Source organism: Crocodylus porosus, unplaced genomic scaffold, assembly GCF_001723895.1.
Source record: "Crocodylus porosus isolate Cpor-Errol unplaced genomic scaffold, CroPor_comp1, whole genome shotgun sequence".
Taxonomy (NCBI): Eukaryota; Metazoa; Chordata; order Crocodylia; family Crocodylidae; genus Crocodylus; species Crocodylus porosus.
In genome coordinates, this window is record NW_017728907.1 from 9,317,149 (window position 1) to 9,331,831 (window position 14,683).

Below are 14,683 nucleotides of genomic sequence, written 5' to 3' on the forward strand. Positions count from 1 at the left end.
GCGTGGCTCTCCTCTGGACTCTTTCAAACTTCTCCACATCCTTCCTGAATTGTGGAGCCCAGAATTGGATGCAGTACTCCATCTGCATCCTTACCAAGGCTGAGTACAGAGGGAGGATGACATCCTGAGATTTACTTGAGAAGCACGTATGGACGCAGAGCGAAGTTTTGTTTGCTTTACCAGATACGACACTGCATTGGTGGCTCATGTTCATTGTGTGGTCAATCATGACCCCCAAGTCGCTTTGGGCAATGATGCTAGCAAGCGTAGCACTGCTGTACCACACCCCACCCCTCCAAGGTAGAGTACCTTACAAACCTGATGATGTTCAATACCAAAAAAGGTATATGCCCACTTACTAAGTTTATTCAAGTCAGCCTGGATCACACCTGAGGACAGGCTAGTGGACGCTATGCCTCAAAGGTTAGTGTCATCGGCAAACTTAGCCAGTGCGCTTCTGATACCCACGTCCATATTGTTGATAAAGATGTTAAAGAGAACCAGTCCAAGGACAGATCCTTGGGGAACACCGCTGTTCACGGAGCGCTATAACGATTCACTACCATCAACCACTACTCTCTGGGTCCGACCTCGGAGCCAATTTCCCAGCCATCGGACTGTGGTGTAGCTGAGGCCACAGTTGGACAATTTTTCCATGAGGAGGTCATGGGACACTAGATCACAAGTTTTTTAAAGTTCAGATATATGATGTCAATCTCTTCTGCCTTGTCCAGGTGATATGTCACCTGGTCATAGAAGATGAGATTGGTCAGGCAAGTCCTACCCATGACAAACTTGTGCTGGCTATCCCTCAGGATGTTGCCCTCAGCCAGCTTATCCAATAGGGTCTCCTTGATAATTTTCTCCAGAATCTTACCGCGGATTGAGGTCAAGCTGATTGGCCTGTCATTCCCAGAATCTACTTTCTGCCCTTTCTTGAAGATGGGTACCACATTGGTTTTCTTCCAGTCGTCAGGTACTTCACCCGAGCACCACGGGTTTTTGAATATTTTTGCCAATGGTTGAGCTATGACACGTGACAGCTCCTCAAGTACTCTGGGGTGTAATCTGTCAGGACCAGATGACATGAAGGTGTCCAGCCTCCTAAGGAGATCCTTTACTAGGATCAAAACCAATCCTGGGTATAAATACACTCTCACCCTGGCCATTCTGACAAAAGACCGACATGAAGTACCCATTAAGCAGATTGGCCTTTCCCTGGCTGTTGGTTATCAGCTGTCCTGTTTCATAATAACCTAGCGACCTTCTGTCCTGGCCTCCATCCCACAAAGGGCATCCTTAACTGCCCTTTGTCAAAGTCACAAGCCAGCATCCATCTGGCATGCCACCCAGATAGGCCTACCAACTATGTAAGCCAGGAGGCTGGCTATGTCCTTGTCCCTCAGTTCAGGTGGCCAAGACAGTGGCTAGGCTAATATTTCTTTTAAAGTAACCTACCAAAGACCTTGAATATGTTTCATCTCAAAACCAAATGGGAAAAGACAAATAAGTACAAACAAGGAAAATATTTTAATGCAGTTATTAAAGAAATTCAGTTCCTTAAAACACTTCCTTGCATACACTATGCTAATGATTATTTCCACCTTCTGTTCCTCCCTTGGTTCTCTGCTTGCCATCTTAGCTCCTCAGTCACTTATTTACACTGAGAGACAAGTACCCTCCCAACTTCATCTCTGTTCCTCCACTTAGTACAGGGGCCTTAAAAAAGAAGATACATTTCATATTCTTGTTCCACTCCTAGACTCCTGCTGGCCTTAGCCCTTCTGTAAATAACTGAAATATTATACCTGTGAATTTATAAGCCCAAAGTATTTTTTCATTATTATTTATTTACAACAACACTTGAGCCAGAGCCTGAAAAAAGTGGTGCTTTGTTATCCAGTATTAGAACAGTCTCAGAAGAACATGTGCAATCGATTAAAAAAACACTGCGTAAGAGTGCTTATAGATCATTTGGGGCTGGAAAGGACCTTGTAGGTCATCGGGTCCAGCCCCCCTGCACTAGGCAGGAAAAAATAGCTGGGGTAAGGGGACCCCAGCAAGGTGAATGTCCATTCTGCTTTTGAAGATTTCCAGGGAAGGTGACTGCACCACCACGGGAGGGAGTTTATTCCACAGTCTGGATACCCTGACTGTGAAGGAGTTTTTCCTGGAACTGAGCCTGAACCAGTCTTCCAGGAGTTCATATCCATTGCTCCTGGTCTTCCCCAGCGGTGCCCTGGTGAACAGCTGTACACCCAGTTCTTGATGTACTCCCCTGATGTAGTGGTAAGCTGCAACCAAGTCCCCTCTCAGCCTTGTCTTCTGTAAGCTGTAGAGGCCCATGTCCCTCACCCTCTCCTCATATGGATTGTCTTGCAAGTCCCTGATCATACCGGTGGCTCTTCTCTGGACCCTCTCAAGTTTTTCCACATCCTTCTTCAAGCGTGGCTTCCAGAACTGGACGCGGTACTCCAGCTGCGGTGTCACCAGTGTGGAGTACAGTAGGAGTATTGCTTCCTTAGTTTTGCATGAGATGCAATGGTTAATGCATGCCAGCGTGTTGTCTGCCCTTCTGGCCACAGCATCGCACTGCCAGGTCATGTTTATGCAATGATCGGTCACTACCCCTAGGTCCCTTTCGGCCAGGGTGCAAGTCAAATTGTCGCCACCGCGCCTGTAGGTATGTTCGGGATTGTTTTCCCCAAGGTAGAACACGTTACACTTCTGAGTGTTAAACTTTATCTGGCTCCGGTCCACCCAACTCTCCAGCCTATCTAGGTCTGCCTATATTTCCAACCTATTTTCTGGTATGGCCACGCTCCCCCATAACTTGGTGTCATCTGCGAGCTTTTCACTCCCACATCCAAATCACTGATAAACAAGTTGTAAAACACCAGTCCAGGCACAGACCCCTCAGGACACCACTGGCCACTTCTTGCCAGGATGACACAGATCTGTTCGTGAGAACTCTGTAGGTCCTACCATGCAGCCAGTTTCCACCCACTGAACTGCTGAGCAGTTAAGCCCACAATCTTCCAATTTTTCCACAAAGATAGCAAACCACACAAATACAAGCCTCAAGTGATAAAAACAGTTCATACCTTTTTTAGTATTTTCTCATTTTTCAGTCTTTCACATACTAGGGACACTTCTGGGCTTCCTGGTTCTAGTACTGAATTTGCTGTCATCTTTCCCAAATTCCTCAACATTGCAGTAAGGGGCATTTCCTGTAACAACGCTTTCCATATCTGATACAGTATCAGAATAGGGAGTAAAAAAAGAGAAGCAAAACTCAGTATAAAATTTTTTCACTCAGTATAGAAATCCATATCTTGTGTGTAAATAAGACATTAAGTAAAAATGTAAATATATATTAAAATGTTAAAACTGATAGACACTTTGGTCTCACTTATATTAACTACTTACATCATTTCAGCATTAAAATGTTTTCTTTGGAATAAAAATAAATCATTAGCAATTTAGACTTCATAAGATGCACAAAATATTCCTTTATAAAACACTAGCTTGTATGATACTATTCTACTTTACCCACCTCTTTAGATTTCAAATGGTTTGTTGGGAGATGCTCCCTAACTAAACTATACTCTTCAATCAAATGAATAACCTCCAATTCATCTTTTGTTCGTTTTACTCTTTCCACTGCTTCCAGATATTTTAAGAGTTTTTCAGTCTCAGCAGAAAGTGCCTTCTCTTTATATGCCTCTTGAACTTCGTTCCATCCCTTGGTGATATATTTAGTGACTATAGCAATTCCTATTGAAAAAGAAAAATATTTTCTATTCAAGATTATGGTGAAGTATTAGAGCGTTTAGTAGGTCTTGTAGATAAAATAGTCAGAAGCATACTAAGGTTTCACTTCTCTAAATGTAGAGACTGCAATACATTAACATGTATAATACACAATACTTTAGGTTTCTTTTAAAGATATATTATGAAATGAATAAAATAAGGTGTGCTCTTAACACCTCTACCCTCTTTGACACAAAACACTTACATATGAAGAAGACAAGGAAAAACCTACTCAGAAAAGACAATGAATATTGATGTCCAATTTGCAGCTGATATGTATTATGTTTACCCTGAGTTCCATGCAGCAGAGTATTCTCAGGTTGTCTTTGCTTTTCATTTGTAAAACTAGGGGCTTTTCTAACTTAAGGGAGGCAGACAACCAAGATCACTGTCAAATCTCAATTGCACACAACATATCTAGTTAAATAATGAAAAGTGTATTAATAAAATCTTCCAACTGATATGAAAACAGAAAAAAAAATTGTAAGCACTATTTAACCCAGCCTCAACAGCAACAAGATAAGTAATAAGAAACTATAGTTTACTTTTGAAGAGTGAAGATAAATGGGCCACATTTTCTATGACCTTTTGTAGTCTTTTCTCATCTGTAAGATACCATCAGCAGACACCATCATGCCAAAATGACATTTAAGCTTCCAAGACACAGACATGCAAGAAACAACACATTTATAATACTGCATAATGTTTTTACTAAAGATTGATAAAATACTGTTACCTTCATTGGAAGGTTTTAGATGGGACAACCTCAGAAGGTCTTTATGAGACCAGCCATTCCTTTGTTTATATTTTGTAACTGCTAGAGCAAGAGCCATGCCATTCTTCCCATTATACCAGTCTGCAACAGCTTTTCTCAGGGCACGGCCCCACATGCCACATTTCATCCCCTCCTTCAGATCCTTTTTAAACTGGACAAGAGTAAAGAGATGGGTTGGTATGCGGCACACTTCAGAAACAGCCTTAAACGCCGCTTGTTTAGTTTTTGCGTCAGAGCACTGTGAACAAACTGCTAGAGCAAAAAGCAATGGTTCCTGTTTTGCTGTCCTCCCTTCTACACTGAATGTCTTTATTTCCTGTACCACATCACAGCCTTTGCCATCTTCAATCAATCTTATTAAAGCTTCTGTATTTTCAAAGGCCAGTTTCTTCTCCCCGATATAGTAAGTTCCACCTTCTGAACCAAAACACAAAAAACGGTGCAGTCTATTCATATCAGTGACCTGCCATACATAGCCACCTTCTGAGTTTTGCACCTGCTTCTCATTCAGAGGTTGCATTTGGCTTACTTCTTCCTCCATTGCTGACAATTTTAGGAAGCCTGCTGGAAAAGAGAGAGAGAGTAAAGTTTTATTAAATATTAATGAGGAAATTTGTTGGGCTTTTTTGGCATTTATCAGTTTCCACGTAGATCTAAAGCCAAATGAGTACATCGCATCAGAAACGCCTTATTTTCCCCTCCTATCTTTATCGTTAATCATGTAATGGAACAGCAGGAATGTAGTCCAGCAAATGCTTTATTTAGTAAAGCTGACCTTCAAAAATACATTTTAAAAATCAGGTTGGTGCCTTTTTCAGATTCCTGGGGCATGAAGAAATTGTGAAAGGATTTTGAGGTTAAAGTCTGTTCCCTCCCATCCAGCCAACTAATTTTGTTGGCTCTATCTTAAAGCATTTCATTGTGAATGCCAACTGCTGAAGGAATGGAGTAACTAAATCTCACAAAGATGTCATTTGCCACAAATATTAGGAAATCACCAATTTGTAAATAATGTTGGTGCAAAGAATAGTGATCTGACTGAAAACCTCCAACCTTAGCTGGTCAACTTCTACTTTCTCTGTGCTTGTGACCATTGCATCATCACTGCTCTCTAGGCAGGAGAGAAAAATGTCCTGAATTTCTCTAGCATAAGAAGCTAGTAAAATGGTGATTGATATTAGGAAGCAGAAATGCTAAAACCTCAGCTAAATAGGAAGGGCAGAAGGAAAATTGTAACAAATATGAAGGAAAAGTATACCTTTACATAAGATTCAAATATGTCCACCCTTTCCAATGAGGGCATAAAAAGCACACACAGAGACAGAAACAAAGCCCCCTAATTCTACATTTCTTTAATTCTAAGGCAAAAAAGAGAAAGAGAAAGCAAAGAAAAAAATCCCAAACTTTCCGGGCTTTGTTTACACACCATATGTAAGCAGACTACTGAAACAGTCACTCTGAAGCTTACCTAGTATTTTTATATTTCTAATCTCAATTGGAAGCATTAAGGGAAAAAAAATTACGTTCATGCCAAAAAAGTTATTTTTCAAAAAGACAAAATCCAGCTATAGTGAAGTCAACCAAAAACAAAACAATATGCCAATGTAAATATAACGCAAAATCGAAATTAACAGCACTGAAAGGGAGACTGAAATGCAACTGAACAAGGAGTGGTCAGCCTGGAGCCGAAGTGCTACAAGTGGCGTAGCCAGTCTCTGTGCCTGGCACAAGAATCCTTCACACAATTCTCTACAAAATGGTCTAACATGGGTGCTCAATCCCTGGCCTGCCGGCCAGATATAACCCTTGGCAGTATGTCATCCATCCCATGGAGCACTGCATGATAGATTAGGTGTGGAGGTCAGTGCTAAACCTGATCTCAGCCTATGTGATCAAGCAGAAGTAAAACAGGGCCCCCAGAGCCCAATCCCAGGGGTGAGGATAATCCAGTCCATGGACCTGCCCTGCAACCTTCGTTTGTCCGCAAGCCCAAGAAATTGAGCGTCACCGGTCTAACATATTGTCTATTTGTGCACTATGGTATGTTATTATTAGGGTATTACATGTAATCAAGGCACTGAAACCATGTGTACATTGTTACTGTAGAGTGGTGAAGCTAACATCTAAATGTGCAAAGATAGCTACAAGCATATAGATGTAATTACTTTGTAATTTTTGTTCCAGTGTCCAAGAACTACTAAATTCTTCAAAACTGCAATCCTTATGTAGCAAAACCCCCAGTCTTCTTTTTCCTTTTTAAAGTGCATTTCTTCCCCTTCCCCAACCATTTCTGACTTTTTTTCTTTCCCTCTCTAATCCCTATAGACAAGTATAAGTGAGCTAACACATAGCATTTTATTTTGGGAGCAAGTTGCATTTGTTTTGTTTTTTCTCCTTTATATTGTATAATTATTATGTTTATATCGAGTTTTACTGTTATATATTACTGTTTTACTGGTACTATATGATTTAGGCCTACATGTGTAAGTTAGCATAAGGCATGCCAAGTTTCCATTTTGTTTGTCAAGTCACCATCCTGTCCCCAGGCCTGGTTGTGTAACCCATGACTCACACCTACTCCTCCTATGTAACTTGGTTCCTGAATGAATGGGGATGAATGCGGGTGCTTGGGAGCCGATGGCAGTAGGTTTAAAAATAGCTCCCTCTGCATGACTGAACCATCAACACCAATACCCAGACCAAGGACTCAGCCCTTGGAACCACCCTCAGCATTCAAGAAACAAAAGATGAGGCAACCCACCACTGTGCCAAGGCTGCACACGCTCTGCTCTGTAAGAACACTTGGATCCCTACGGAACAGGACAGGCCCTCCCCGTAGGAGATCAGAGGTAGTCTGCCACATAAAAAGGGCAGTGAAGACTGATTCCTTGGGACACCCTCTTCATCTGGACTAGCGCCACGCCACACCATCTATGCATCCAGAGGTCCTGCCAGCGACCCCTCTCTGGACAACACCTACTTGGCAAGGACCCCTCTCCAGCCTTGATAGGTAGCTATCACCCCCACCCACTCTTCAACCAAGGATTTGGACTCTGCTTCTCTTCCCTACCTGGACTCCAGCCCTTCCACTGAGTCTCTTTCTCCTGCTGCTGTTGTGAGTAAGTGCATGTGTGAGTGCATGTGTGAACTAATAACTTCATGAGTCACTGTAGCGTGTTGTCTGTGTAATAAAACTGTTATTTGGACCCCTAAGTTGGGTTTTGCTTTACTATGGTTTTGCCCTGCTCCAATCTCAGCTCCTCGCCCCTCTAATTTCTCTCTCATTTCTTCCTCTCCTGCTTCTGGCTCTCTGCCACCTCCAACACCTGTCCTGAGTTCCTCTCTGCCCCCAAACCCTGTTTCTTTGCCACTGTCTTATCCCCACTGCCTTTTCCTTTTCCCCTGAGCAGCTCAATTTCTTTCCTGACTGTCTCCTCCTTGCCACTGCTTATCTGCCCAATATCTCAGCTGTCTGCCTGAGTTTCCAGTCCCAGTCTACCTTAAGTAAACCCAAGCCTCAGTTCCTCAGCCAGCTTCTCTGTAGTCTACCGGTTCTAATCCCACTTCTGACAACTTTCACTGCCCACACTTCAACTCTCTCTCTCTCACCTGAACCTTCCCCCAAGCACGCACATACCCACTGTACCATCCAAGTTAGGAACTTACCTGTGTGTATGTGTAGATGGGTTGTATGTGTGTGAACTGGTGAGTGTGTGTAAATATGTCATTGTGTGCATGATATATGAATTAGTGATCTGTGTCTAACTTTTGGGGTGTAGGTGCTTGAATTAGTGATAGGTATGCATGTGCCTATGCTGGTTTGGATGTCTATGAGCTGGTAGTGTGCGTGTGTGTGTATATATGTGCAATTGTGTCACACCCTCCTAACAGTGTAATATTGAGATCCTAGAGTTGGCCTGACCCTACAGGGTAACACTTAAAGATATGATATTGGTTGCAAGATCCAAAATTGATTTTCATTACAACGAATCCCACCTGTTGCAAACCCTTAATATCCAATTTCTAGGAAAGCCAGCAACTGACTATCAGAAAATACAAGGTACAAATTTGTCTACCCAATCTTCTCAAGAATCCCCGTTACTTGGGTCCAGATGGTCAGGGACATGCACTCGCAGCAGCACCAGCAGTAGTGGCTGTTATTGTGTCCCACAGCATACACTGTTGTGCTTTGCTTAGGAACAAACTGTTCTGCTTCGGGCAAACTACCTGTACCCAATTCCTCCTGGCTCCCAGCTGCCCTCCATGTGTTGCAGGCTGGGGAACAAGCTGCCTCAGCATGGGCTAGTCTGCAGGAAGTCCCATGCTGAGGCACCCTAGCCAACCAGAGAGTGGCATGTGGAGACAGGAGAGCAGACAGCCCCAGAGCAGGCAGCCCCAGGAGGCAACAGGCCTCCTGCTACCTGGAGGAGTACTACCATACATATATCTTAGCATGCCTTCAGCATTATAGCCTGACTAGCTAAACTGAATGCACCAAATGAATCCATCCAAAGTGGCCACCTGATGCACTCAATATTATCATGAGAAGCAACTTTGTTTTGCCAGCACAACCTTCAAAAAGCCCATATTCAGTGATGCCACTCCCAAAAATCATTGCACAGATTAGGAGACACAAGTTTACCTCCAGTTAAATGTTAGGGTTACTGCATTTTAGGACTGCTTCCTGAAAGGACACTGCTTGCACTGTGCAAAATGCTGAAATAGAATCATAGAAATATAGGGTTGGAAGGACCTCAGGAGGTCATCTATTCCAATCCCTGCTTCAAAGCCCCAACTATATCATCCCAGCCAAGGTTTTGCTTAGCTGGCTGGATATGGGGCCAGTGGCTCCCCCCTGCCCAGTGCTTGGCTTCACAGCTGGGGAGGAGACCAGGGAGACCACTTGCATGCTTAAGCATTGCAAATCCAATCCAAAAGAAGATGGTTATTCTCTGAGGACTGGCTTTTGACAAAGAAATGGAGCTCAGCTTTCCTTAGCAAGCTTCATTACTGGGCGTGATTCACCAGCTACGGAAAATCCCAGGGAACAACGTCCAACCCTATTTTCCCGGGGCTAAGCTGGCAAGGCGGCCCTGCCTCACGTTTCTATAGGAACGTCGTGGCCCATTCAGTTTATTAGGGTTCAAGAAACCGCAACCAGCGCCGAGGGCTGGGCTCGCCCTGCGCTGCATCCACGGCCTGCGGCAACGCCCTAGCCACGTCGAAGGCTGCGCTAGAGACGGGGTGCGGGCAGCCCCCGGGGCTGGCGGCTCTTGCTTCACTTCCACCCCCAGCGCAGCGCCTGAGGCGCGGACAAAAGGCTACAGAGAAACCAACGCGTCTGGGCCGCCCCCCACTTCGCCAGCGGCCTCCTCCCCCCCCGCATCGCCACCCCCACAGCGCGCGGGCCCCGCGCTGCTCGGCCCCCCCAGCACCCCGCTGCGAGCGGAGCGGGGCCCCGTGTGGCGGGGGAGCGCGGCCGGCTCCGAGCCCCGTTTCTCCCGCCGGGCCAGGAGCCATGGTGCAGCCGGGGTGCCCCGCGGAGGTGGCGCTGGCAGCCGCGAGGCTGAGCCCTACCTACGAGCTAGAGCAGGGCCGGGGGGAAGCGGCGGCAGGAGGGAACGGGCCGCCACACCCGATTAGGGCTCTTGCTTCTCCTCGGACTTCGGTCAGGCTCAGCCGCTCCCTAACAGCCGCCGCAGTCCCCGGATAGAGCTCCTCCCCGCACCCGGGTGGAGCCCCGTGGCCCGGATACCCTTCTCTCCCACTTTCCGCCTGGGCAAGCAGCAGCTCAATACCCGGATGGAGGTTTTCTGAACAGGGGAGGAGAAGGCGGGCGTTACCATGGTAACCGCTGCCAGTGCCCCGGATGTGAGGCTGGATCCCGCTTCCGGTGGGCCCGGGCGCACCTTCCTCACCATAGAGATGACAGGGGCCGCGCGGGCCGCAGAGCCTGCTGGGAAAGCGGCGGCGTGCGCGGGTATCGCCGCTTAGCCGGCTGGTAGCGGTGGCCGCCTGGCGAGCCGACGCCATGGCGGGTGGGGGCAGCGCCGGGGAGTGGTGCCTCATGGAGAGCGACCCAGGCGTCTTCACGGAGCTCATCAAGGGCTTTGGTGAGGGGGCGGCACCCGGGGCGGGTGGGAGGGAGCCCTGGAGAGGCTTGGGCGGCCCCGGGGTGGGATTGGGAGTGGAGTTGGGGTTGCTCCCGAGCGGCTGGGCCTCTGCCTGGCTCTGAGCTTACGGAGAGACCGGCCCGGCCCGGTCTGGTCCTGCTGGAGGTCACGGGTCTCTTGCAACTGCGAGCGCCCTTACCCGCGTCCCCCAGCGCTCAGGGGACTCGTGTGAGGCGGGTGCGGTGGCGTAACACGTTGCATTGCTGAGGGCTGGGATCACCCTTGAGTTGCAGTTCATGCAGCACCGTTGAAACAACGAAGCTGGCATTAGCTGTAACTTTAGAAGCTGGCTTGCACACCACTAATCCTACCATGGTCTGGAAGAAGCTGAGAAACTTGTAACAGGATCATAGTTCACAGCTCTCAATTATGGGTCTGCTTTCTCACCCTTTTTTGCCTGTGCCTAAAATGCAAACCTGGCATCTGGCTTGAGAAATCCAATGAATGAAATCAGGGTTTTTTTACCCTCTGTCACATGGGAAGGTAAGCCATTTATTTCTGCGAAGGTACAGAAATTTCTGTAGAAACCTTACCAAAAAAGCCCTGCCCTGTGTCATTTTAAAGAACAAGCATCCACTGCATGCAGGTCTGGAGCGTTCTTGCTCTGGAGATAGGAGCATATGGCAACAGAACTAAAGTGAAATTGAATTCTGATCAGTAAAACTTGCTCTTGAGTACCTTTTTGGGTCTGCCAAGTCGCATCTGCTTCATGTTCCTGCAGCTTGGGTAAAGCTGTGATAAGAGAATTATATGTGATTATGAAAAATTCTTCTTTTGTATAATAGATGGAAAATGTCTTCTTTTTTATGATAGGGTGTCTGGGAAGAATAGGATAGTATAGATCTGTATACACTGTTCAGGGGATAGTAGGGAAGAGATCCTTTCTGCATTGTAGCTGCTGGAAACCAGATGCAAGCCCACAGGGGAATGTTGCAGAAGATCAGAATCATGTGCTTCTGGATCTGTGCATGGTGCGAGGGCGGGCTGTTGCTGTGGGCTGAGGTCAGGGCAGCGCCGAGGTCTTCTTTGCGGGGGCTGGGCCGGACTGTGCTTGGGGGGACAGTGGCAGCGCTGGGAGGGGGCTACGGGGGACCTGAATCACCCCAAAATTTGCTGTAACCCCCTGTCCTGACCCTCCTTCCCAGCACCACCTGCCCTGAGTGCAGCCTGACTCAACCACCGCACTGGTGCCGGCTCTAGCCTGCAGAGGCAGCCCACCCTCTCCCCTCACATGGATCCTGGGGCACACCTCCCCCATGCTCTCCTGGGGTCTGCAGAGTGGCAGGAGCAGACCTGCTCTTTGGACCCTGGTTGAGCTGCTTGCAGCTCCATCCTGTGCCCTGCGCTGTGCAGCCCCAGCCCCATTTCCTCCCTCATAGCTGGGGCCTTGATCTGCTGCCCTCAAGCCCCCTTTCCCTCACAGCAGACTTACCAGCTGGACCCTTCTGCTGTCCATGTTGTGGAGCTGCGCTCCTGGCTGCCTGCACGCTAAGCTGTGGCTCCGCGCATGCATGGGACATTTATCAGTGGCATTATCGGCCACATCCGCCAAAAAAAGCCGATTGGCACCAATATAATGAAAATCGACTGTGTTGACAATCCAATATGGGACCAATGTATCGATGCACCTCTATTTTTATATCTCCTTAGGTCTCACTAATGATTGAGCATTGTGCTAGGTTATCTTGCATTGTGCTAGAAGAGATTTGGAAGTCCTGTCCTGATTGAATGGCCACCATAATTGAAAACCTTGTTAGCAGTAAGGAGTGAAGTGTAAGAGTGAATGGGTCAGAAAGACTGAACCATATTCATTGCAGAGGTGATTCTCCCAGGTCAACCCTGAAGTATGTTGACAGCCTGTTGTAAAAGATTGTGGTTTGGGGGAAAACTGAGAACTCTGGTCTCCTTGAATTGCCAAAGATGACTATTTCTAAGCACTAAATTAACTTAATTAAATTATCTAGTAGTTAAGTAGCTCATTCTGACAATCTAAAAGTTTTATATACAGTATAACCTCATAAATCCAAATATCAAAAATTGGAAATTTTTGAAAATCTGGCACTTTTTAAGCTCCCCACTCTACTCCCCCAGACGCAGAGGACAAAGCTTGCACGCGGTGGCTACTGCCGCCATCCACCACCCCACACTGCTGCTCTGCCTGTGGCCACTGCTCTGGGACTGGCTACTGGACCTCCTCCCTCTTCCCCCGCTGCTCCACAATTGGTCACCACTCTAGTTTAAAAAATCTGGAATGTTCAGATTTCCAGCCGGTCCTCAGTCCCGATCATGCCAGATTTATACGGTTATACTGTAATTAAATTAGTTTAATAGATTGGTCTGTTCATTTATTGGCCTGAAGTTTAAAGTTTACAGTTCTACTGTTTAAATTAGTGCTAAAAATACCATGTAATATAGAGATGATGAGGTTCATGAGTTTATGCAGTAAAATGTTTAACTGACTGTGCTCCACTCAGGAAAGAACCTTTCTTTTTTCCCCTCTAGGGTGAGCTTTTCTTCTGCTTCAAAGAAAGATTTTTTTTCCCCCCCTTTACCAGAATAGGTCTAGAATTTCTGTGGTTATCTTCCTGGATTAGTAATATTGCATAAGACTGCTATTTAATCTTTTTCTGTTGAAAGCTGGTTCCTTTGTGAAATGAAATTAGTAATACTTCCTTACTTCAAAGGATGATAGAAGCTAAATCAGTGTTTGCAAGCCATACTGATCTCCTGTAATGGACTGTGCTGCTGTTGTGTCAAATCTATTACTACTACTACAAAATACAGAATGTGTTTAGCATATCTTTCCTTGACGGGAATCAACAACATTACTTTAAATCTAATCAGTCAGGACCCCAGCAGGCCCCAGGGAGGTACACCCAGGCCTAGGGTCAGGGCAGATCTAGTCAGGGAACTTCTGGAGGGACTGGATGTATTTAAATCAGCTGGTCCTGATGATCACCACCCCATAGTGCTGAGGGAATTAGCAGAGGTCATTGCAGAACACCTGGCATGGCTTTACGAGCAGTCATGGTGCTCTGGTGTGGTGCCAGAGGATGGGAAAAGGGCCAATGTGGTTCCCATTTTCAAAAAAGGGAGGAAGGAGAAACCAGGAAACCATAGGCCAGTTAGTCTTACCTCGATCCTGGGTAACCTTTTTGAGAAGAATTATCATGGTGCATGTCCATGAGGGGCAGCAGGGGAGATTATGCTAAGGGGCAACCAACACGGGTTCATTAAAGGCAAGTCTTGTGAGACCAACCTGGTGGCCTTCTATGACCAGGTCACAAAATCCTTCGATGCAGGGGTAGCAGTGGGCGTAATCTTTCTGGACTTTAGGAAGGCCTTCAACACTGTCTCTCACCCCATTCTTATTAAAAAACTGGGGGACTGGCATCCATGCCTACACAGTCAAATGGGTCACTAACTGGCTGGAGGGCCGCACCCAGAGAGTAGTGGTGGATGGGTCATTTTTGACCTGGAGGGATGGGTGCAGTGGGGTCCCCCAGGGCTCAGTCCTCAGGCCCGCACTGTTCAACATCTTCATCAGTGACTTGGACGAGGGGGTTAAAAAGCACCCTGTTCAAATTTGCTGACGACACCAAGATGTGGGCATGCTAGAAGGGAGGAATAGGCTGCAATTGGACCTAAACAGGTTACAGGGGTGGGTGGATGAGAACAGGTTAGATTTCAACAGTGACAAGTGCAAGGTGATGCACCTGGGGAGGAAGAACCAGCACCATACCTACAGGCTGGGAAACTCCCTTCTCGTCAGTGCAGAGGGAGAAAAGGATCTTGGAGTCATTAATGATGCCAAAATGAACATTGGCTGACAGTGCGGGGAAGCGGTCAGGAAGGCCAGCCGCACCTTGTCATGCATCCACAGATGCATCTCAAGCAGGTCCAAGGAGGTGATCCTCCCCCT

General features: G+C 46.6%; 2 protein-coding genes across 3 annotated transcripts in view; one reads left to right on the forward strand and one right to left on the reverse strand.

Annotated features, from left to right (window-relative positions):
- Positions 1–10,349, reverse strand: part of TROVE2 (TROVE domain family member 2) — a 22,714-nt gene extending 12,365 nt beyond the window's left edge. The window contains exons 1-4 of one of the 2 annotated variants that reach the window (XM_019530708.1): positions 10,166–10,349; positions 4,550–5,149; positions 3,557–3,777; positions 3,105–3,251 (exon numbers count right to left, since the gene is read on the reverse strand). In XM_019530708.1, coding sequence (XP_019386253.1) covers positions 3,105–3,251; positions 3,557–3,777; positions 4,550–5,129 — 948 coding nt within the window. In that variant the 5' untranslated portion in view covers positions 5,130–5,149; positions 10,166–10,349. Of the gene's footprint in view, positions 1–3,104; positions 3,252–3,556; positions 3,778–4,549; positions 5,153–10,165 lie in introns of both variants that reach the window. The other variant, XM_019530707.1, reaches the window with a different exon arrangement.
- A 122-nt stretch (positions 10,350–10,471) lies between these two features.
- UCHL5 (ubiquitin C-terminal hydrolase L5) overlaps positions 10,472–14,683 on the forward strand; it is a 38,876-nt gene continuing 34,664 nt past the window's right edge. Inside the window, exon 1 of the mRNA XM_019530710.1 lies at positions 10,472–10,701. Within this exon, the coding sequence (XP_019386255.1) occupies positions 10,620–10,701 (82 nt within the window). The 5' untranslated portion in view covers positions 10,472–10,619. The remainder of the gene's footprint in view (positions 10,702–14,683) is intronic.